The sequence below is a fragment of the Nyctereutes procyonoides genome, unplaced genomic scaffold (genome assembly GCF_905146905.1).
Source record: "Nyctereutes procyonoides isolate TBG_1078 unplaced genomic scaffold, NYPRO_anot_genome, whole genome shotgun sequence".
In the NCBI taxonomy this organism is placed as follows: domain Eukaryota; kingdom Metazoa; phylum Chordata; class Mammalia; order Carnivora; family Canidae; genus Nyctereutes; species Nyctereutes procyonoides.
The window spans coordinates 15,837,070-15,861,222 of record NW_026575051.1 but is presented as its reverse complement, the minus strand read 5'-3'; the positions used below and the strand labels follow the sequence as shown (position 1 = coordinate 15,861,222).

At 38.2% G+C, this 24,153-nt stretch overlaps 1 protein-coding gene across 1 annotated transcript in view; it reads right to left on the bottom strand.

Annotated features, from left to right (window-relative positions):
* Positions 1 to 24,153, bottom strand: part of OPN5 (opsin 5) — an 84,457-nt gene that overhangs the window by 18,840 nt on the left and 41,464 nt on the right. Inside the window, exons 2-3 of the mRNA XM_055330871.1 lie at positions 7,645 to 7,797; positions 3,640 to 3,759 (exon numbers count right to left, since the gene is read on the bottom strand). Of these exons, the coding sequence (XP_055186846.1) occupies positions 3,640 to 3,759; positions 7,645 to 7,774 (250 nt within the window). The 5' untranslated portion in view covers positions 7,775 to 7,797. The remainder of the gene's footprint in view (positions 1 to 3,639; positions 3,760 to 7,644; positions 7,798 to 24,153) is intronic.

Genomic DNA, 24,153 nt, shown 5'->3' with positions numbered 1-24,153 from the left:
CCATAAGAGACTGTTAATCCTAGGAAACAAACTGAGCTCTTGGAACCGGGAGGGGTGTGGGGGGCATGGGGTAACTGAGTGACAGGCACTAAGGAGGGCACATGATGAGATGAGCACTGGGTGTTATACTATATGTTGACAAATTGAATTTAAATAAAATATTAAAATAAATAAATAAATAATAAAAAATAAAAAGGAGGGCATGTGAAGGGGGTGCCTGGGTGGCTCAGTCGGTTAAGCATCTTCCTTCTCCTCAGGTCATGATCCAGGGTCCTGTGATTGAGCCCCACTTCAGAAGCAGCTTGCTTCTCCTCTGCCCCCCATCCCCTGGGTTGTGCCTGCATAGGCTCTCTTTCTCTCTCTCAAATAAATAAATAAAATCTTCAGGAAAAAAAAAAAAACAGAAAGGAGGGCATGGGATATAATGAGCACAGGGTCTTACATAAGATTGATGAATCACTGACCTCTACCTCCAAAACGAATAATTCATTATATGTTAATTAACTGACTTTAACTTTTAAGAAAATTAAATTGCAAAAATTTCAAAATAATTAAAAATAAACTATTCCTCAGCTTCCATTAGTGTTTTGCTTTCTAGAAAGCATTTTTTCTACTTTAATTCACACCCCGTGCCCTTCATATTCAGCTATTATATTCAATCTTCACCCTTCCAGAAGGGAATGTGCTGAGGAAGCTCTCCATGATCTCTACTTGCTCTTTGTGATCTATGTATCATAAGGTTCCTGAAACCTATCACCTGAGGAAAACATATTCACAGGAGCCAGTCCTGCCGCATCCCTCCAAGGTGTGTCCCTTCTTCCATAGCAGAGGTACACTCAAGTTCCTGTTAGTGTAGTCAGTGGACACATATTTCTCGAGTGCCTTCTATAGGTCAGAACATATTTCTTGAGTGCTTCTGTAGGTCAGAACCAACACCTCCTCTGGTTGTCTGGATAGCTAGTGTCGCATTCCATCTTGCTGGACTGTGAACCCCCATATTAGAACTTCCTGATCCCAGAGGTCTAGCCCCATTGTCAGTGAGGAAACCAAGTGTTAAAACTGTTCCTTATCCAGCAAATAATTATTCAGTGCCTCTTATGTAACAACCACAGAGCAAGGTGAAAGAGGACAACGTGGAGGTCGAGATCAACAAACATATTTTATAGTAAGGAGGGCAGATAAAAGAAATACATAATTTTAAATATAAGATATGATATGATGGAATGATAGTGATTAGTGCTGTGAGGGAAAAAAATGAAGCCAAAGGAGATAGAAACTGTTATTTTATATAAGGGGATCAGGAAAGACCTCTCTGAGAGTGTGACATTTAGGGGGATGTCTAAATCACTGGTAGAGATCTCAGGCAAATGTCTAGAGGGGAAATATTGTAGGCAGAGGAGACACGAATGCAAAGCTTGAGCTAGGTGTCAGCTGGGTGGGGGCTAAAGACAGCAAAAGACAAGTGAAAGTGACTCGGATGCAGTGAAATTAGTATCTGTTGTGCCTGGGGCTATTTTAAGCTTCCTTCTGGAGTGGAGCCTTTGGTAAACCTTTGGAATATCATCTAGGTTGCCTCCCTCTTCTTCACTTAATAGTTCTGAGCCCGGCTGCACACTAAAATCACTGGAGGAGTTGTTTTGTTTTGTTCTGCTTTGCTTGGCTTGGCTTTATCTTACTTTGAATATCAATTTCCAGGAGCCTAACCTCTAGAAAGTCTGATTTAATTTATTGGGAGCAAGCTCAGGCATCAGTATATTTCAATATACTGTTTTTTCTTTTTAGCTCTCCAGTGATCCTAATACACTTATACACTTGTGAGCCACCAGGATATAAACAACAAACACTAGTCATATAGATGAACACCTGGTCTCTTCTATGTACTTCAAGGTGTTTATAATGGAATATATATAGTTGACCAAGAAAAAAGAAAAACAGAAATGTTTAAGATTTATGGGAATGGGAAATGTATTAGAGATACTCAACGTCGAAAAATGATCTAGGTTCATCAGCAAAAGCTATCACATGGAAGAAAATGTTTTCTTGTTGAATTACTCTGAAGACACATGCAGAGGAATGAGGTGATTTGTGCAACCCTAGAGCAGATTTGCTTGGTGGAAAGCAATTTCAATGTATCAGACCAATTAAGGCCATTTTTATTCAAGCTTCGTCTAATTCAGCCTAAACATGAACCTGGTATTATTCGCCAGTGAAGGATGTGGATGAAATGGCAGGTTTCATTCGAGCATTTGACGTTCAGTACCAGGGAGAGAGCTGTCGGGGCTCAGCAGGGAGAGGACCGGGAGAGCCATCATTCATGTTGCGACACTGCCATCGTGTGGCCATTACTAGAATAGCAACCATTCTGCAGCCTCGCATATTGCCTAGGGTTCATTTCAGCTATTTTCACGGAGGAGGCCTGACATAATAAGCTTCTCTTAATGTGCATGAGCATTTCTGATAAGAGCTCATGATATTTACGCCTGTCCATACTGAGTAAAGCTTTCCCAAGTAATGAAGACTCTAAGGAGCATCACATCTGCTAGTGATAAGTACTGGCTCGATAGGTAGAGGCTTATTATTGAGCCTTGTTTTTGGAGATTGGCAGTGACAGAAAAAATCCTCTTATGAAGGGAGAAACAAATATCAGAAAACATTTTAAAAGGGGCCTTTTTGGTGGGAAACTGCTAAAAAAAAGTTTCCAGTAGAAAGAGGAGTTGTGTGCTGTTCATACCCAAATTTCCCCAATTTAGCAGAATTTAGGCTCCAAAGTCAGGTTTGAGTGTATCTAGCCAACCCTGGGACTGAAAACAAAGGGAGGCTACTTACCTAAAATCATTTATAGCTATAAAAATTAATTACAGTTAAAGAGAAATTGTTTTCGAATTCCTCCTTGGCTGGGTTATCAGAGAAGACAAAGAAGCAAGAAATAAACCAGTGATTTCCAATTTTGGCCCCGCATTAACTTACCTGATAATACTAATTTTAAATATCCTGATGCCCAGGTAAAATTCTCAACAAATCAAATAAAAAATTCTGGGTATAAAACCCAGCCATGAAGTTTTTTTTTTCTTTTCTGTTGTTCTGTTTTGTTTTTTAAGTTCCCCACATGACTTTTTTGTGCGTCCAACTCCAAAACCGACTGAACCAGAGGCTTCCTATACTTGCAATCAGTCTGAAAGCCACATTTGAATATACCAGTGGGGCAGCTCTCCTGTCTTCCTACACTCACCTCTCAGACTGTCTTCACCCATCATTTCAGCTTCAAGACCTAGCCCCTTGATGTTTATTTTAACTGTGTCCCATAAGGATGGCAGAGGTGTGAAGGAGCTCACCACAGGGATCTGTAAGTTTCTGTCTCCTAAATCATTTAGCAGGTTCATTTTGAGATGTAGCGTTACAAGGTATCATGCATTATTCCACATTGTAGTCTTAGCATCTAACGTGCTGGGCACACAGAAATGTTAAATGGATGATGTCTTGGGCCTGATGACACTCACTCAGTTGACTTACCACAAACTCAGTAAAGATGATTTGTGAAGGGAGGAGCAAAAGGAGATGGGGGAGGGGTGACCTCTGAGCCAGTGAGGACTTTAGAATGGGGCAGAGCTCAAACCCCCAAAGAAGAAACGGTTGTGTTACCTGAAATCCCCAGATCACAGATTGCTAAATTGATAGTCATTATTTCCGCAGGTCTCAGCTTCTTCTTTCGTCTAGAAGACATATAAAGGACATACCCGTTTCCAAATGTGGACAGAATCCCTACAAGGAAAAATATAAATTCCCACCGTTAACACTAGGATTTGGAGTTCACTCAGATATGAAACACTTCTCAACTTCAAAAATGGACACCATAGACTTAGGAGGGTAGTGAGAGGACTCTAAATAAAAATCTAAATTAAGAAGATGAAGTAAAAAGCATGAGTTGCAAGTGACAGGTGAGGGATGGGTTGCCTCCAAAGGGAGAGGAGTCAGGGATTATAAGACTGAACTTACCCAGAAAAAGGAAATGCTAACTTCCCAGTGAAGCTCAGGAGGGTGTGGGAATCCCCATGGTCAGTTCTTGTACTGGCCCCCAGGATGGAGTATTTCCTCAGCCATTTTTTACCGAGTATCGGCTTTATAGAACTCCCTCCCTCTAAGAAGTAGGGTTAGCCCCTAGGCTCTTGATAAATTCTGAAGTTGAAGTGACCCCAACCAGACAAGGTGCTCTCACTACCACTGTGGGCGCCTGAGGGAGCCCCAGCATTCAGGAGAGGCAGAGGCCAGGTTGGGCTGGCGTAACCCCCCGCAAGGAGAGTCTCTCCTGGAGACACATCCCAGGACTTTTTGCCTCCTGAGGACACATGGACGCTGGGTGTCTGCAGCTGCGACTGGACTAGGTATGAAGGGGAAGTAGGTGACAGTGGATAATATGGGCTCTCCCCCTCCCGCCAAAGGGAGAGAAAGTGACCCTCAACCCACCAACCTACCAATAATGGTATAAATGTGTTCCCACTTTTTTATATCCTTTTATTAATGACTACTTGGCTTTGGCATTACAATGATACTGTTCAAAAGTTCTTACAAACCCAGTTTAAATCCAAAAAGACCCAATCCCTACTGACTTTATTTAAGAAAAGAATACACCTACTTCCATAGCTTAACATGTAGAGTAGATTTCTTCAGGAATTCTTGCTTCATAGTGTAGCTGTGTATAAATGAGAATCTGGTACAGCTGCCTTTAGTAGTAAGGAATAAGGAGAGCATTAACAGGAGAAACCCAGATTTTTCTATTTTAATTTCTACTTCTCCACCACAATTCATTTTGGGGGCAAGGAAAGAAATGTGTGTTTCCACTGATGGTATGAAACCACCAGGAACAGACTGCATTGTGCTCTCAGGAAATTATGAATCCCTGGAGTCAGTGCTGCCTAATGGTCTGTTAAAACCTCTTTAGCTTTCTTAAGAGAGAAGAGGAAAAAATAGAAGAGATTATGGAGTTCTCAAGCAAACCAACTAAAATGAAACTTGCATCTCATTAAAGGAAACCAGCTAGCAAGGCACACTGGGAAATTAAAATGTGAAAACCTGGCTTGAAGACTTTTAAACAAATGCCTTCTACTTTGTATCCAAGAAGATTAAAAATAAGCATGCATTTGATACACGAAGCTCCTCTGAACACTCTTTGTCCTGCTACTTCTCCTTTGAGAATATTGATTTTCTTACTTGTCCTTTTTTAGATTATCTTTACTAGTGTTTCATAAGGCTTTACCCAGTGCCCAAAGCATTATCAAAAAATAGTCAACTATGAGCTGCATGTAGATTATTCCCAGAGGCAACCTTATCTGTAGGGGATTATCAAAAGAATGCAAACATATTTGATGATAGTTAAAGGAAAACAAGATTAAAAAAGCTAAAGGCTAAAGGCAGGAGTGGAAGTGGGGAGGGACATTTTATGATTATCAATATCCTGAATCTTCCTAGGAATACAAAATGATGAAATCTCATATATAAACTGTTAATAAATCAAGTATCTATAGTAAAAGAGTTGATGGAAATGGGTCTCGAATTTATTTCTCCTCTATTCCAAACTCAGATTTCTCTTTTCATCTTCCAGTTTTCCCTAAGACTTCCTGTATTTAACAAAACTCACCAAGAAGGTCATTCCACTCTGGTCCCTTAAAGAAAGAATCGGGGCATATCTCCATACCTATCCTAGGAGGGGTGAAAACCAGACATAGCACCAAATCCAAGACTGAGTCTAGATGAGTCCAAATCCCTGCAAATGACCCTGGCCTCACTCTGAATGACTGTTCTGGAACATATCTTTGGCTCCACCCCTAGCTCCCTGAGTCACCTAATGTTCCCTTTGTTTGGGGACTCTTATTGGACCCATTTTTCTAGCTCCACCTGAGCATGCTCATTTGAATCTGACTGTGGATTTTCCTTCCATCCCCACATACAAGTGACAAATTTTCCTGACACCCCCACCCACCCCTCCTGGTTGCCTGTCTTCCTGAGCTCCTCCATACCAGGGCGGGGAATGGACTGCGATCCCTCCCTCTTTTGTGCTTTCTGGAGTGCTATGTTTTAAGTCAATTCTTGCAATTGATTGAGACAAATTCAATTTATAAGATGTCAATTTTTCTGCTTTTTCTGATAATTGAAAGTACTTATGTTTAATGAAAATGCAATGTAGATTTTACTACCAGATAGTCCCTGTGCAGAAAGAGAATTTGCCCATTTTGTTCACTGCTATATTCCCAGAAACTTAAACAGTGGCAAAGAATGAGCAGTCAATATATACTTGTGTTTGAAAGGACATGAGGGTCCATTTATAAGAAATAGAATTTAAATCAGTGTGATAATAGCTAATCATAAAGCCAAGGACCCAGGGAACCCCGTTACAGTGGAATTTCTGATTCAATCTCATTGATTTCTTTTGCCTCAAGCACTGACCATAGAGGTGTCTCCAGACTTTTCTAATGAGTTTTGCTAATTTCAGGAGGTTAAATGAAATTCTTAGCCCGTAATAAATAGATGAGAAAGGAGGAAGGAGGGAGAGAGAGAAGGAGGAAGAAAGAGAGGAAGAGAGAGAAAGCTTGACCCAAATCTGAAAAGATTAAAGGCAGACACACCTAAAGACATAACCCACCTGTGCACTGGTTACCCAAATTTAAAACAACAGTTTTAAATTTAAGAAGTATTGTGGTCTAATTCTAATGGCCTAGACTAGTGCTGTCCAATAGAAATACAATGTAAAGCAGAAAAGTGAGCCATATATGTATTTCAATTTTTTTTCTGATAGCCACATTAAACAAAGTAAAAATATCACTAAATTAATTGTAATAATATAGCTAGCCTAGTACAGACAAAATGTTATGGGTTTGACATGTAGTCAATTTTTTTAATTATTCATGAACTGTTTTACATTATTTTCGCTAGTGCTAAGTCTTCAATGTCTCACATATATCCACACTACAGCACATCTTTTGGACAAGTCACCATTCAAGTACTCAGCAGCCACAAGTGGCCACCACATTGGATAGCATAGCCTGGAAACAGGTGCACCATGATTTGGATGATGTACAAAACTTTTTGACCCTGGGCTGACTCCCATTTTATTACCAATACATTTTTTTCAACTCTCACCAAAATCACTTACTGATGCCATCATGGTGCAACTCTACTTTAAATGCAATAAACTTAGTGTGTCCATTGTGACCACAGCCTGGGGACGGTTTCCTCAGTTGTGATAAGAGGAATTTGATCTGGTGATTTCTAAGGTCCGTTCTGAGCCTATCATCTTACAATTATACCAACAGCATTTTTTTTTAAAGTAAAAGCACTCTATTTAAATAAGATCTCATTATCATTAATTTTGTTATTCAAAAGACAAACCTACTTGTAAGGCAACCAAAATAGTCTCAGGATAAATGATTTTGCTGTAAAACTTCTTTGATTATCGAGGGATATCCATCACTAATTATAAAGATAATAGTCATTTGCATGAAACATTCACTGAACCCCGCAATGCCACCCCAACTTCTACCTTTCTCCCACTCTCCACCTCCAGTCAAAATATCTATCTTTGTGCAAAATCAACATATTACCCTGTAAATTTTCTAGATGCAGGCTTTGCACAGAAAAATTAAGGAAGCTTACCAATTATTGTTAAGTAAAAGCCAGCCACTAGATCCGCTTCCCAGGAAAGTTTGGAAGCAAAGGGGTCCCCTTCTCGAAGGTAGTGTGGCAGGCGCTCATCCTGGGGCGGGGCAGTGTGGTTTAGCGCCATGCTGTGCTCAAGCGACCAGGAGTCTGGAAGGCAAACCAGTAGAGATGGCAACAGACCCGAATAAGCCGACTTGAACCATCTCATAACCATGCCCTCTACTTTATCTTTTCAAAAGGTTTTATTTGGGACACTGGGTGGCTCAGCAGTTGAGCGCCTGCCTTTGGCCCAGGGTGTGATCCTGGAGTCCTGGGATCAAGTCCCACATTGGGCTCCCTGCGTAGAGCCTGCTTCTCCCTCTGTCTGTGTCTCTGCCTCTCTCTCTCTGTGTGTCTCTCATGAATAAAAAAATTAAATCTTTAAAAAAAAATAAAATAAAATAAAAGGTTTTATTTATTTACCCGAGAGAGAGAGATAGAAAGCAAGAGTGGCGGGGGCGGGGGAGGTTGTAGGGAGAAGTAGACTCTCTGCTGAGCAGGGAGCCCAATGTGGGGCTCTATCCCAGGACTCTGGGATCATGACTTGAGCTGAAGGCAGATGCTTAAAAAACTGAGCCACCCAGGTACCCTTATACTCCTATTTTAAAATAAAAATGAGTTTCTAGGATCATGATTGATTACCTAATTAATAAACAGTGAGTATCTTAACACTTTTCTTCAATAACCCAAATATATGAGTATTCAATTAACTATTCAGTGTGCAGATAGAGTATCCAAGCCTACATTATGTCATTTCTTTGTCATGCTACTCTCTTGTGTCACTTCACCTCTCCCTTAGGTGAATAAAACACTGAAGGCCAAACCGTATCCATTTTACTGTTTCTTAGCAAGTTTTATAAAAGTCTGAGCTAAGAGATTTATAGAGAGTGTACTTATATCTATATGTCTATATAGATCTCTATATCTATATGTAAAAGGGGAGCGAGGGAAAACATTCCATCAATAATTAAAATATAAATATATACAATGTTTTTTAATTTACCAGAGTATGAATATATTTTTCATTATCCAAATTGCCTAGAAGAGCATTCTATTGGTTATATGTTCAATGAGCTTTAGAAGCTTTCCAAAAGAAAAAATAGAATCATTAGTTACTAGAACATTGAATGCAAAGGAACATAGAATCTTCACTAAGTGAAGTTAAAAACTAGAGATTTTAAATGATATATTGAAATTTTTAGAAATGAATTCAATCTTGTCTGTAATTCACAAGGCTCATGCACAGGATGATTTGGGTTATAGTTTCCTAAAGCAGAAAGCAATTTCATTATTTCCCACCACCACCCTTCAAATCCATTCCCTAAATTTGCTCAGCCCTGTTCCAGGATGAAATCTTGAGCTGAGCGATAAGAAACTCCCAAAACACACAGGCCTTTGAAGTGTTTCTATTGAATTTTGATTTTATAAAAGCCTTTCAGAAGTCTTTGATGATCCCTAAAAAAAAAAAAAAAAAAAAAAAAAGGTCACATACTACCCCTAATACTGAAAGTTGACTGCTGTGTTATTTTGGAGCTAAAACGTACTGCTGATGTCATAACTTCCTCTGGAATGATTATTATTGTTTGTTTTCCAAGGGAGAAATATGAATCATGAATGTTTCTACCACTTTTGAGCTTGTTATTTCAATTGAACCAATAGATGTCACTGTTCAGCCCTCTAGGAAGCCTTGGAGGACAGAACCCATTAGCCTTCCCATAGAACTTAGATAGAGTCCTATGCCCCACAATTGGTGGCAAGACTGATGACTGGATGTCTAAGGAAGCCATTCAACCTCCAAAAGACACAGATACAGAGATTAAATCTTTTTCTAACTTCCAACTTATAGCTTCATAGGAATTCTCAACCCACCCATGACCCTCCTAGTGCCTAGTGGCTGAATCTACTGTCACCTTCCACACACAGTTTGAGGACAGTCATGTGGTTAATGTTCATTCAAAATCCTTCTTCCTACAAGCTGTAAGAAGTGGAGCTGCCAGGAGAAACCTCTGGCTGCCAACCTCCCCCCCACCCCAACCTCACTATCCTAGACACCCCCCAAAATCTCAAGTCTTGCCCTGAATCCAAATTTATCTTTAGAACTCCTGATTTCCTTTTAATTGCATCTCCTTCTGGTATTCTGGTAAATTCTCTCCTCACCACAGATTCTCCATTCCCACTACCTGACTAGTCCTGTCCTCCACTTTAGATTTAAAATCATAAGATGAGGATTTGAGTCCTACTGTGATATACATCCTCTATTATTTCAATTCTCTGAACCCCAGTCATTTCATTCATAAAATGAGTAATGTCATTCTTACCCACCACTCAGGCTTCTTGTAGAAACAATACAACATTGGATGTGAAAGCACATTGCAAATAGGGAGTACTATCTGGTTATTACATGCTGGGACACACTTTTCCCAAACTTGCCCATCCATGAGAATGCAACTATTAAATGACGAATTTCCTCGGGGTTCCATGCCAAATAAATGTATCCTTGAGTAACAACTGAAGTACTTACTGAGCATCTACTATTAACCAAGATAAGGTAGGATAAGATGTATGTATCATAGACTTGCTTAGACTTAAGGAGTATAATTATCATTTTGGACAGGAAAAAAAACCACAATTAATGATCAGAAAATAATAATATGAACTATATGTTGGCAAGTTGAGTTTAATTTTTTTAAAGGGGAAAAGAAAATAATAATATGAGAATATAAAACAGTAGAATGCTGACATATTTGGCTTTAGACAATAATTTTTAAAGCGAGGAAATAATTATATGATCTGGGAAATTTACTAGACAGGGAGCTTTATTGGACAGTAAGAACAATGGAGGGTATTTTCAGTGGGGGGATGACATAAGCAAGTATTTGGAGGCAAAAATTAGTGTAAAGCGTGTAAGGAATGGAAGACATCTGCTTCACTGGAATAGGGCCCATGATGGTGAGAAGTGAGAGCCACCTTGGCTTGGTGAAATGAGGTCTTGTTCTGGAGAGCCTGGCAGAGAAGTTGCTTTTGACATATTATATGTGGGCTTATTCTTTTCTGGATCCACTGATCAGAATTTGTATTATTCAAGTTTGGCAATAAATCATTTAAGGGGAGCTGTTTCCAATTCTTTTCAAAAATACAACTTAGGTAGTTTCCTAAAGCAGAGTAAGAGAAGGAAGTAGGAAACCCTAAATATATTGGTTATTTGGGGACTCTTCCTCATACACTGCAAGCTCATTTTCAACTCCACACTTTGCACCTGGGGTTCCCACTACATGTAGCATCTATTCCCTTTCTTCCTAGTCTTATTCCACTTGACCTTCAGGTCCCCATCCATTGTCCATATCCTTCAGAAGGTTAATCTGGCTCCTTCAATATCTACTTGAGAAAAGAGCCTCTCTTCTCTTCACTCCTTGACATTTCCTGAGTGGTACTTCATCATGCTTAAATTACTTAATTCTTCTTGTTTACCTACCTATGTGTAAAATAGCTCTTGGTCCTACAGGGAAAAGGCAGAGGTATCAATGCATAGAAACAGAGCATCCTGGGCACCTGGGTGGCTCAGTGGATTAAGCATCTATCTGCCTTCAGCTCAGGTCATGATCCTGGAGTCCCAGGATCAAGCCCTGAGTTGGGCTCCCTGCTCACTGGGGAGTCTGCTTTTCCCTCTGCCCCTTACCCTGCTCATGCTCTCTCTCGGGCATGCTCTCCCTCTCTCTCAAATAAATAGATAAAATCTGAAGGATGGACAGATAGACAGAAAGACAGGCAGAAAGAAAAAAGAAGAGAAAGAAAGGAAGAAATCAATCAATCAATCAATCTATCACTGGCAATGGTATCATTCTCATTACTCTGTGGGTATGTTGTTTCATCACTGGAGTAAGCTAAAAGAAGTCCTGATTCTACTTGTTCAGAGATCCATCTTAGGGAATTCCTTTTCGGGTACTGAATGGGCCTGAGTTACTTCACTGTGTAAGTACCACAAGACTATTTGGTTATTTGCTTTCCTGTTTTATCCCTGTATTTGAAGACTGCCTATGGCACATAGCTTCCCATTCCGTCTTCCTATGAGCTCAGAACCCTCACCACCATATTTCCCGTTCCCTGGGATAGCATTCTGCAATCAAAACCAGTGGTTCTCAACCACCTACACATCTGAATCACCTGCACACTTATTTTTGCTCGTTTTAATGTTAGCTATTGGTTGTGTTCTAGTTGTTTTCTAGACACTGTGGTCTAGGGACAACTTCCAGAGACTGTGTGAGAGCTACAGAAAGATCATTTCCAAGAGAGTCCAATAGTATTCAGAGCCTACCAAATTTTGTAACCATGGAAACTTTCTTTTCTGTCACAGTATCTCCTGTTACTAGTGCTCAGAGAGACAGCATACCTGGGGAAACGCTGCTTTAATAAATTGCATTAAAAATCAAGAATTAAAATAACATATTTGTGACTAGAGTTTCTAAAGTATATGGCATGTAGAGAAAGGTAGCCTTAAGTTGAAATATAGAAGTGTTTGGCTGCTATGGAAAGATTGCATAATACCAGAAGAACTTATTTGAAGAGTCTAATATTTCAGGGAAGGTTGCAAGAGAAACATCTTGTCTAACAATGGAGAAAAAAATAAATAAATGACCTCTCAAGATCGCTGCTGAATTTATGATTCTCTGCAAAGATATAAAGTAACCTTTTGGAGTAAATTATATGTGATTATTCACATTACTCACATCAGCATAAGCCTTTAAGCAATAAAATATACTCTACTGCCCTCACATTTGCTAATTAATGGTCCTTTTGACCATGAATTATACTATCAAGACTGCTCTCATAATAGCTTATTACAGAAAAATCTGAAAACATCCTCACTCTCATCACTCATAAAAATTTTAAATATTTTGTTTTACTAAAATAAACCTGAAAAAAAATCCTTTATGATTCCACAATAAAAACTGAAAGGTAACTTGAAGCATAGCCAGACTCAAATCCTCATGTCTAAACTGAACACACTTATAAAAACAGCTATTTAGCAGCTATGGAAAAGAGAATGACAAAGGAGCACCTCTGAAGAGGAAATAAAAACAATGACTATCAAGGATGGTAGTACAATTCTGTTCACTTTATTCAGTATTAAAATTAACTGCAAAACATGTTTAGGCAAGGGGCATCTGGGTGGCTCAGTGGTTGAGCGTCTGCCTTCGACTCAGGTTGTGATCCTGGGGTCCTGAGAGAGTCCTGTATTGGGCTCCCTACAGAGAGCCTGCTTCTCCCTCTGCTTGTGTCTCTGCCTCTCTCTGTGTGTCTCTCATGAATAAGTAAAAACTTAAAAAAAAAAAAAAGTTAGGCAAGAAATCTTCCCTTTGATCTGCTAAATTCTCACTGGTGTCAAGCAGGAATTAACAAAAGGCTTGGGCATGCGGATGGCTATTTATGCAAGATGTTTGAGAGTGTTCTGCTCAAAACAAGCTTCCCCACGTGCTTTCGGCCTCCTCTGGCCTCTGAGACTTTTACCACTTTTTTGCCTTAAGGAATTTTGCCAGAAATTTATTGCCAGGTATATGTTATCTGAGAATAAAAGATTTTACTCTATCAACCCCCATGAAAACTTTAACATGAAGGAGTTTATGAAATTAGTCCTTGCAGCAGCCAATGGAGCTGAAATTAGCTGTGATATGGCTATTATTAATTATAGCACAGAGAAAGGAGCTGGAAACGATTAATCCATGGGTACCTTTGAAAGAGCATGAAGGTCATGAAATATCCAGAAAGTTAACAAAGGAGCAACCAGGAGCTAGGGAAAGGATGCCAAAGAAAGATGAGCAGTAAGAATTGAAATATTCAAACTTTAGGAGTAAATTTTCTTAGTGTTAATCCTGATAAAACTTAAGCAAGGCAACACAGGTTTTTAAAAATTTAGAAGTCCTGTGGATGACTTCTATAGGTCTTCATCAAGTGGGTTTTTGTCCATTTTTACTACTATCTTTAAGGGTTACCCACAATACGCCTACAAGAGAGAGGATCTGTGGTTAGATTCATTTTGATATCAACTCCAGAAATTTGTGCTACTCATTAGGCTATTGTTTTATGGTGAGGGGCCACCAATACAGAACCAAACATCTTTGCTCCTTAACCCCAGTGATTAGCAAGCATGGGTCCATCATTTTGCAGGAAGGAAATTATTATAGACCAGGAAGGAGAGATTTCCTTGGCTCCTTTGTTCTACTCTGCCCTCCTCAACCTCACAGTCTGCCTCCCAGCTGGGCATAGGTATCTCCTGCCATGGCCCCTTTCCTTTCCTGTCAATTTCTTCTCTTAAAAAAATAGTTGATACATTCTGTTGACATAGTAGGTTGCTCACAATATATTTGGTTAAAAAAAAAACCTAATTATTGAAGAACTATGAAACTTTTTTAAGAGAGTATAGAAAGAAATATTTAGGAAACTGTCAAGGGATTCAAGCTTTATTATGAATAATGTCATATAGTTATTACATATAGGGATGCTAGGAGTAAGTTTTTCTTTACTTTTTATTGGGAGGGGTTGATGATATATCCATTTTCTTATTATGCAACATTGTTATGTTACCTCCAGACTTATTGTCCACATGTTTAACAAAGAATTTGTTACAAATTATTTATAACATTAGTGAAATTTTTACATTTATCCACACATTCATTTATATAAATATTTAATGACCACAGATTATGTGGCGGGCCCCTACAGAGTCCGCTGGGGTATTTCCCCCAGGGCTTTGCCGTTAATGGGGCACCTCACAGGAGCTGAGATAGAAGATTTTTCTGCAAAGGATTCTACTCAGAGTCTGAAATCCCACCACACAAGTAGCAGCTCAAATCCATGCTCCCGATCATGTGCCAGCACTGCATTGGATGTGTGTCAGCCACAGGTCAGAGCCCCAGGTGACACCTTGGGGATTTTCTCCCCAATAATTGTGTCTCTTCTTTCTCACTGAGCGTTTAATGAATTCAATAAGCACAAGCCGTGCTCTTCATAAATGATTTCTTTTTTTTCTGTGCCAGCAGCTACAGGTGCTTTCTGTGTATCAAGCAGTAACAATATACTCTTACCAATATATTGTCGATCAAATCAAAATCCAAAGATCTGGATTCTTTTGCATAATCAAGGATATTGTGTTTTTTCTTTTATATGTTAAAAGGAAAGCTACAGCAGTTCCACAGGGAAAGTAGCAATCAAGAAATAAAATAATTTGGGGCTCAGAAACCCCCAATCCGGGTTGCCAGAGAGGGAACCTTTACCTATTAGTTGGTGCTAATGAGATCCCTGCCTTCTCTTCAGGGGAACTGTTCACAACCACAAAGAAAACTTTTGATCTGCTGAGGTTAGCCGTCACACAAAACTGCACATACACTCTTTGGATTTTTCCGCCATGGTTAAATACGATGCTAGAGAAGAAAATAAAATACCTCGAATCTTTTCAACCCACTTGACTAGAAATAGGGCAGGAAACATGGGAAAGGATAGAGGGAGGCAAAAAGGAAGGAAAAGAATATTTTCCTCTACAAAACCAAGCCAGCAAGAGAGCAATCAATTCAACTCAATAACTTCTAAGTCAAGTAAAAAACAAGCAGAGTTGTCTGTTCAGAATAATAACCACTGGGTCAATTTATTCCTAAGCAGGTTCAGCTTGAAGCAAATTGACAAGTCTCAGGTAACAGGGGAATTGTGAGCGATAGAAAGGCCTGCTTTAGTATTATCATAAATTGTTCCTATTAATTCTTTTAAGTATCAACTGTCCTAACTTCTATTTCAACCATCTCTCATCTCCTGCATTTCTGAGTAATAAGTTTTACACTAATTTACCCCCACATTCTTTCCAACACACTCACTTCCCCCAGGTAAAAGGGATGAGGCCCAAATTTTATAAAATAATTACTATTTGAATCGCCAGCCCTCAATACCTTTCATTCACAGAACAAGAGGCTCCTCTGACTCAAGTTCCACATGACATTGCCTGGCTCTGACCTGAGGCCCATTCCTCTCTCCCTCTCCCAGGGGACCCAATACACCCAAGAGCCCTTCCTAAGGAAGCAATCCAACAGCTCAAAAGTCTACAGATAATCAAGGTAGCGCCTGGCGTGAGCCTATGGGAAACTGTAAACCCCAGAGATTAAACTGGAACCTCAGGATTCCTGTCAGCATCATTACAGAACACCAGACCTGCGCATCCTGCTCGGACTGGGAATATTTTTGTCTGCATCCTCGCCCTGAAATTTTAGTGTAAAAAGACACTTGAACAAAATAAAATCATCTTTAAAAAAAGGTCAGAAATTCCCTTTTTTATTCCTCAAATTCACATACTCTAGCTCATACACCTCTACAGATCCAGTTAACTGTGATTTATGGTAATGAAGTTGCCCTCAGCAATTATAATGGCCAACACAAGTACAAGAAGAATTTTAAGCAATTGAATCTATTCATTTCTTCTCGAAAAGAAATAAACCACATCACACAAGGTTTAAAAAAAAAAAAAAAAAACAGGGAGGAACAAATAGACAAAAAGACACACAGTTTTTGGCAAGAAACCCAGAGTACTTCACACGGATCAGAAACAGCAGCTTTACAGTTTCTCATTGTTCTACTGCTCGGCGCCTGCCTTGTTTTATTCCTGATCTGAAATTCTGTTTCTGAGATGTCTTCGTAGCATATAAAGTTGGTAAGCATTAGTTGATAGATTTCGGCCTAAACTCAACAGGAGAAAAAACGTCCAATTAACTTCATCAATTTCCACAGTTCTATTCAGAATAAAGATTCAGACCAAGGACTCTAACTTGCTCCTAGTTCTTACGGCCACAAAGACAAAGGGGGATCCCATTGTCTGTGTACCCCATGAATCATGCCTCACCTATGCTCTACCCTAGTAATTCCCTTCAACTGACCTTTCAATTCAAAGTCCTATTTTCCAAACAGTAAATCTTAGAATCTGTTGTTTCTTAGTTATTTCATCCTCTGGTTAAAACTCACCAATTTAAGGGACTGCCAGAAAGAAGTTTCTTTCCCTGGGCTTCTCAGGCTGGGTTTGCTCGGATCTTGCTATGTCTTCTTATTGGTTCTTTCCAAAGCAACCTCTATTACTGGGCACTTCAGCTGCTTTTAAACATTGTCAAGTGAAAGGTATTCATTTTCTAGACTTTCCTGCTCTCTCCACCCCTTGGCTGAAAGGACCAATCATATCTTTGGAAAAAATAATCTCATCTTATTGAATTATGAGGAGAGATGCAATTTTTGGAAGCTTAACTTTTTGGTGATTAAAAAACCAGCAGCAGCTCCTTGGCCCCTATATTGATCAGAAACTAGAATAACACCGTTTGCTGACTGTGCTTTAAAACACCATATTCTTGCTTTTTTTTTTTCTTTTCAATTTTAAACATCTCAGATCAATCTTTAAATAATAAAGAATTAAATCCTAAAGCTTTTATTAATTATCTTCTTAGGCCATTTTTTTAAACCAAAACATACTCTGTTCAATTGCCTCATATAACTGCCTAAGAAAGACCACTAAAATAGAAAAAGAGAAGCTCACACATCATTTTTAAAACATAGAAGCTAACACTTAGTCCTGACCTGGATTACAGCCCTAAAAGGTGTGTCAAGCACTAAAAATGAAGCTTTTGTGCTTTGGCATGAGGCAGCCACAGGATGGAATGTTCAGCACCGAACAGGTTCACTCCCCATAACTGGCCCAGTGCCTAGCGTTTCCCATGTATGTTCCACATACTACCACAACAATGCTTTGAGGAAGGTTTTGTCATTATCCTTTATTTTGACAATGAGAATACTGAGATGCAGAGAAATTCAGCACCTGTGCAAGGCTTTGCTGCTCAGCTCCGAGTAGAATATTGTTAAACATTGGTTGACTAAGTCAGTGAAGCCTTTAACCCACACATAAAAGTGCTTCAAACAAGTTTTCATGGAGAAAACAGAGAAATTCTATTTATTTTAGAGGGAAAAAAATGTAACATGTCAATTAAACACAATCATTTTAGGCAAGCCTTCTTAAAGATAAGGTGAGCTCAGACCAGGCCCTAAAAATAAATTTCCAGGTCTTCCAATTTAATCTGTTTTAAATATCCTATCCTATCAACACCATAATTGTGCTTCTCCAATCATATGATCCCATTTTTTTTAAATTTCAGTTTTACTGAGGTATAACTGACATACGAAATTCCAAGATATTTAAAGTGGACATCATGGTGCTTTCATACACATTGTGAAAAGATTCCCTTCCACTGAATTAATTAATAGCTCCATCACCACACATATTTTATCTTTTTTTTGTGTGTGTGAGACCATTTAAGTTCTATTCTCTTAGCAAATTTCAACTGTCTAGTAGTACAGAGTTATCAACTAGTCACCATGTTTTACATTAGATCCTCAGGCTTTATCTTATAGTTGAAAGTTTGTACCTTTGCCAAACTCTTCCTATTTCTCCCAACACCCAGCCTTGGCAACCACTTTTTTACTATTTCTAGGAGTTAGACTTTTTTTTTTTTAGATTCCAGATATAAGTGATACACCATCAGTATTTGTCTTTACCTGACTTATCTCACGGAGTATAATTCCCTCAGGATCCTTTCATGTTGTTACAAAAGGATTTCTTTCTTTCTCATGGCTAAATAATATTACATTCCATATGTGTGTGCATGTGTGTGTGTGTGTGTTTATATATAATGTGATACTTGATATATATATCAAGTATCTTTACCTATTCATCCCTTGATGAACACTTAAGTTGTTTCCTGGCTATCCATATGATTCCACTTTTGAAAAGATTCTTATCATGAATCATGCCTCAATTCATTTCCCACTCACCCACTTACACCTGGAGAAAAGATACCTAGTTTTTAAAAGCCTGGGCTTAGAGGAGAAATTTATCTTTCTTGGAGGTGTATGATTTTCCTTAACCTAAAAGCTATGTTCCTCCAAAGAATGATGCTAGAATGAGAATAATAAAAAGATGCTCAAATGGGTTGTGAAAGAAGGTACAGAACAGTACAAACAACACTGACTCCTTGATTTGCCTATAGATTCTACTATAATCAAGGCAATACTGTAGAATTTATACTACACCTTGTGTATAAATTCAGGCTTGCCAAAAAATGAAATCTCTGTAGATTCAGCAGACTGAGGTTCCAGGGTTAGTTATCTTTACAGTCTAGATGAAAAGATAACTAACAGCTACAGAAAGTCAGAGTTAAGTGACCAAGGAGAGGCCCAAATACTGGAATTTCAAGGAGGAAAACACAATGTTTTGGAAGATGCTGACATTGTCTACACGTTATAATAGTATCCATATGACAAAAAGGGTAATATTTCTATTTAAAAGAAAAGAATATCAGTTTGTCCACTCTAAGTCAGGAAATCTACTAGGTCCTGAGGATACAACAGTAAAAGACAAAGTTGGCTCCACCTTCATAGTTTCCATTTTAATGGAGGTTTAAGGTCACTACACAAAAAATTCTTTTTTACAAGTTTGTATTCAAATTCCAGTTAGTTAGTATACAGTGTAGTTAACTACATTAGGTTCTATTTTTTTTTTTTAAGATTTTATTGATTTATTCATTCAGGACACAGAGTGAGAGGCAGAGACACAGGCAGAGAGAGAAGCAGGCTCCATGCGGGGAGCCCGATGCAGGACTCCATCCTGGGACTTCAGGACCATGCCCTGGGCTGAAAACAGATGCTCAACCACTGAGCCACCCAGATGTCCCACATTAGTTCAAATGTAGAATTTAGTGATTCATCACTTACATACAACACTGGGTGCTCATAACAAGTGCACTCCTTAATCCCCATTACCTATTTAACCCATCCCCTGCCCACCTCCCTTCCAGTAACTCTCAATTCTTTTCTCTATAATTAAGAGTCTGTTTTCTGGTTTACCTATTTGTTTTTTTTTCCTCATGTGCTTTTCTGTTCATCTGTTTTGTTTCTTAGATTCCACAAATGAGTGAAATCATATGGTATTTGTCTTTCTCCGACTGACTTATTTTGCTTAGCATGATACTGTAGCTCCATCCATGCCATTGTAAATGGCAAGATTTTGCTCTTTTTGATGGCTGAGTAATATTGCATTATGTGTGTGTATACATATATATGTATATATATACCACATATTTATTCATTCATCAGTTGATGGACATTTGGGCTCTTTCCATATTTTGGCTATTGTTGATAATGCCGCTATAAACATTGAGGTGCATGTATCCCTTTGAATTGGTATTTTTGTATTCTACAACACAAATGGTTTTCATTACAAGTATAATAAATACCTATCCAATAACCATTAAAAGGAATTTAAAATGTCTCCAAAACCTTGTGGCAGCAAATCTCTATTTTAATAATAAAAAATAGGCCAAGAGAAGTGAGAGGAAATGCTTCTGGAGGATACTGAAATAGGTCAAATCATCAAACCCAGGACAAGGGTCCCTTTATCAGATCCAGCACCTAACCTCTGTTGGGACCCCTTGTATCCATCCAACGCAAGAAACTATGAAGTGCACATCTCACACACCTCAGAGTCTCAGCCAAAAGTATCTGAATGCCACCACCAGGACAAGAGTTTCCAGCATCTGGACCACTAAACTGTGATCCCGTGTTATATATTCCCAAATAGTCTTGAACCTCTCCTTTGTAAAACTGGCAATTACCTTTTTAACGTGTCTCTTGTGCCTGACAGAAAAATTCATGAGAACAGAGACTATGTCTCCAGGTCATGGACAATGTTCTCAGGGCCAAGCACAAAGCCAGAAACACACTTAGTAGGCACACAGTAAATATTTGCTGAATGAATCAATTGGTGGAAAGAAGGAAAGAGAAGAGTTTTGTGTTAGAAGTAGAACAAGGGGCAAAGAACCAGGATGATATTGCAGGGATTCTATACAGCAAGACTTGATAATGTTGATTTGTCCCCTCATGAAAAAAAGAGAAAGAGTAGGAATCTGACTTTACTTGCATCTCTTCTCTCTTGCTCCTAAATTCTTTAAATGATTAGTCATTGAACTATTTTTCTGATCCTTCAATACGACTTTTTCCTTATGAGCTCTTTATTAAGCTTCAGACTCCAGATTTTGATAAAGAAACATTTTCTTGTTTGTTCATTTTTCCTTAATCTTCTCTGTCATTTTGACTTACCACCAATAACACTCAAGCAGAGAGTTCCATGTTAATGCTGCATCCCTGAAATTTAACATATAAACTTGAGCATCAAGAAAGATGCAGAATTGTTCCTCCAGTCAGATAAGGAAAGCAATCATTGTACAAATCCATTTCAATGAATGTTCCTTCCATACAGAAAGTGAAGAAACAAAACAAAACTATGCATCAACTAAAGTGAAGTAATCCAACTTGTCACTTGAGCTACAACAAATAATTTATCCAGCAATATTTTATTTTCAGAATATTAGCCTATATTCAGTTGCTGGATCCATGGTTTTGAAAGATTGCTTTCATCTTAGCTGGGAACAGACTTGAATTTTTCTAAATCATTTCACTGGATGCAATAATTATTTTAGATATCTATGCCCCAGAACAAATTACTGGATAAGTAAATTAGTGCAACATTTAAGTTTTAGGATAGCTAGCTATTTTTCAATTCTCCTTATTTCTTCCTCTGGGCCTTGGCCCTTTTTCTGGCTATAAGATTCATACTGCAGACATCTTCAAAGATTTCTGTCTAACCTCCCATAAGACTATGAGACTCCAGTGTTTCACATACTTTACAACTCCACCCAATGACATGTTTATGTTTGTCCTTCCCTGGCACCACTTTCTGCCTTGACAGAGTTTCCAAGTGTGACCCAGGGAGGAAGAATCCTCAAGTTGAAGAAATGGAGTTCAGAGGTAAAAAGACAGGAAATTGCCATCTCTAATGAGGAGATAAGTCAACCAATCAAAACTGACCCAGAACTGAGCCAGATGTTAGAATTGATCAGACTAGGACATTAAAACAGTTATTATGGCTGTATTCCATATATACATTTGAAAGTTAACTAGAGGTATAGAAAATATAAAATACAAAAATGTCCCAAATCCAACTTCTAAAAATGAAAACTAAAATGTCCAAGATAAATATATATAATACAATATATATATAATACATATATATAATAAATTATATATATTCTAGATGGGAGTGACAGTAAGTACATTAAACAAACTAGATCAGAAAAAAAAGGTGAATGATGTAGGACATCTTCAAATGGCCTAATATATGTGTAATTGGAGTCACTTTAGCAGAAAAATGTTCCAAATTTTTTCCAAATTTGAGTAAAACTCTAAACCTACAGATCCAAGTTCAACAAACTCCAAGCATAAAACACATGTTAAAAGTAGTAAGGAGAAAGGGAGGAGGGGTGGAGATTTACCTAGAATTCTATAGCAAGACAAAATGTATTTCAAAAGCAAAGGCAAAAATATTTTGAAATATACAATAGCTGAAAGAATTTAGCAGCAGCAAAAAAATAAAAATAAAAATAAAAAATAAAAAATAAAAATAATAAAAAAAAAAGAATTTAGCAGCAGCAGACCCACACTACAAGAAATGTTCAAGGAAGTCTTTAATAAGGTGGAAAGACAATGATGCCAGATGAAAATGTGGGTCTACAGAAAAGGAATGAAGAAAACAGAAACACAATCATATGCTTAAAAATAATCATATGCATATACATTTTTCTTATTATTTAAATCTCTTTAAACTTTCATTGTTTAAGCAAAATAATAAAAATGTAGTATAGTATGTGTGCCATATGTAAAAGTGAAGTAAATCACAACATTACAAAGAACAGGAATGAAGATATAGAAGTATAATATTGTACGGTCCTTATGCTATATGTGAAATGCCTATCACTTGAAAGTAGACTGTGATCAGTTAAAGATGTATATAATAATTCTTAAAGCAACCACCAAAATAACAAAATAAAGAACTGTAGCTGATCAACCAACAAAGAAATAAGATGGTATTATAAAAGTAAAAGATGAAAAGAGGAACAAAGGTGAGATGGTGTATTAGTCAGGGTTCTTCAGAGAAACAGAACCAACAGGATGTGTGTGTGTGTGTGTGTGTGTGTGTGTGTGTGTGTGTGTGTTAGATAGATTTATTATAAGAAATTGAGTCACATGATTTTGGAGACTAAGAAGTCCCAAGATTTGCAGTAGGTAAGCAAAGGACCCAGAAGAGTAAATGGTATAGTTCCAGTGAAAGCCTGAAGACCTAAGAACCAGGAGAGCTGAGGGTACAAGTTTTAGTTCAAGTCCAACAGCAGAAGACTGAGGTCCCAGCTTGAGGACATGCAGTCTTCCTCTATTGCAGGAGGAACTTTGTGATCTATTCAGGTCTTCAATAAACTGGATAGAACTCGTCTGCATTGGGGATGGCAATCTGCTTTACTCAATTCAAATGTTAATCTCATCCAGAAATATCCTTGCAGACACACCCAGAGTAATGTTTAACCAAATATTCAGCACTCTGTGGCCTAGTCAAGTTGACACATAAAATTAAACATCCCACATGGGACAGGTAGAAAACAAAGATGTGGCTATTGATACTATTAAGTTTATCTTAAATGGTCTAAACACCTCAATTAAAAGTCAGGTATTACCTGATTGGGTTAGAAAGCAAGAGCTAACTACATTTTGCCTACATGAAATGCACTTTAAATATAAAGACACACATAAATTAAAAAAACTAAAGATGAAAAAAAATTAAAGATGAAAGAGATACCTCATGCTAATGATTAGGGAGCAGAAGGCAAGCTGAGAACAAAGCACAAACTGACACCCCACAACCCTACCCATTCTCCATCCCCCCCACTCCCAGGTGGCATATGTGTGACATTCCTCAGGTCTTCCTGGTTCCCCTAAAGCTAAGGGAAGGAAAACCAAATGGTTAATTTATAAAAATTACAGTCCAGCATGACTTGAGTCTCCCTCAGTTTACACATGTCTTAGTGATTTACAAGGAAAAAGCATTCTTATCAATAACCTAACTTCCTGGAGAAAATGTAGATTAAATTAAACATCCTTATAACCTGCAGCCCATTGACAAATACTTGAGGCAGGCAAAGTATAACATTCCTCTATGAAGCTCCCAATTGTCTTAATGTTAATGTTTTGCTAGAGAGAAAAACAACTTTAAACTGACAATGGCAACACTTCTAGTATTTTGTAAATCCTCTTTAGCATATGAAAAGTCCTCTTAAAAATCTCTCTTTTTCCTTATCCCCAACTCCCAAGTATAAAATCAATGGACTATCCCTCACAACTGGGATTCAGCAGCTCTTTCTACCCACAGGTCTTGCTTTAACAAAGCCACCATTTTGTCCCAAAGACATCTCAAGAATTCTTTTCTTGGTCGTTGGCTCTGGACCTCACCTACATTCAAAAACTACATCACTAATACTGATCGAAAAAAATCTGTTGTGGTTATATTAATAT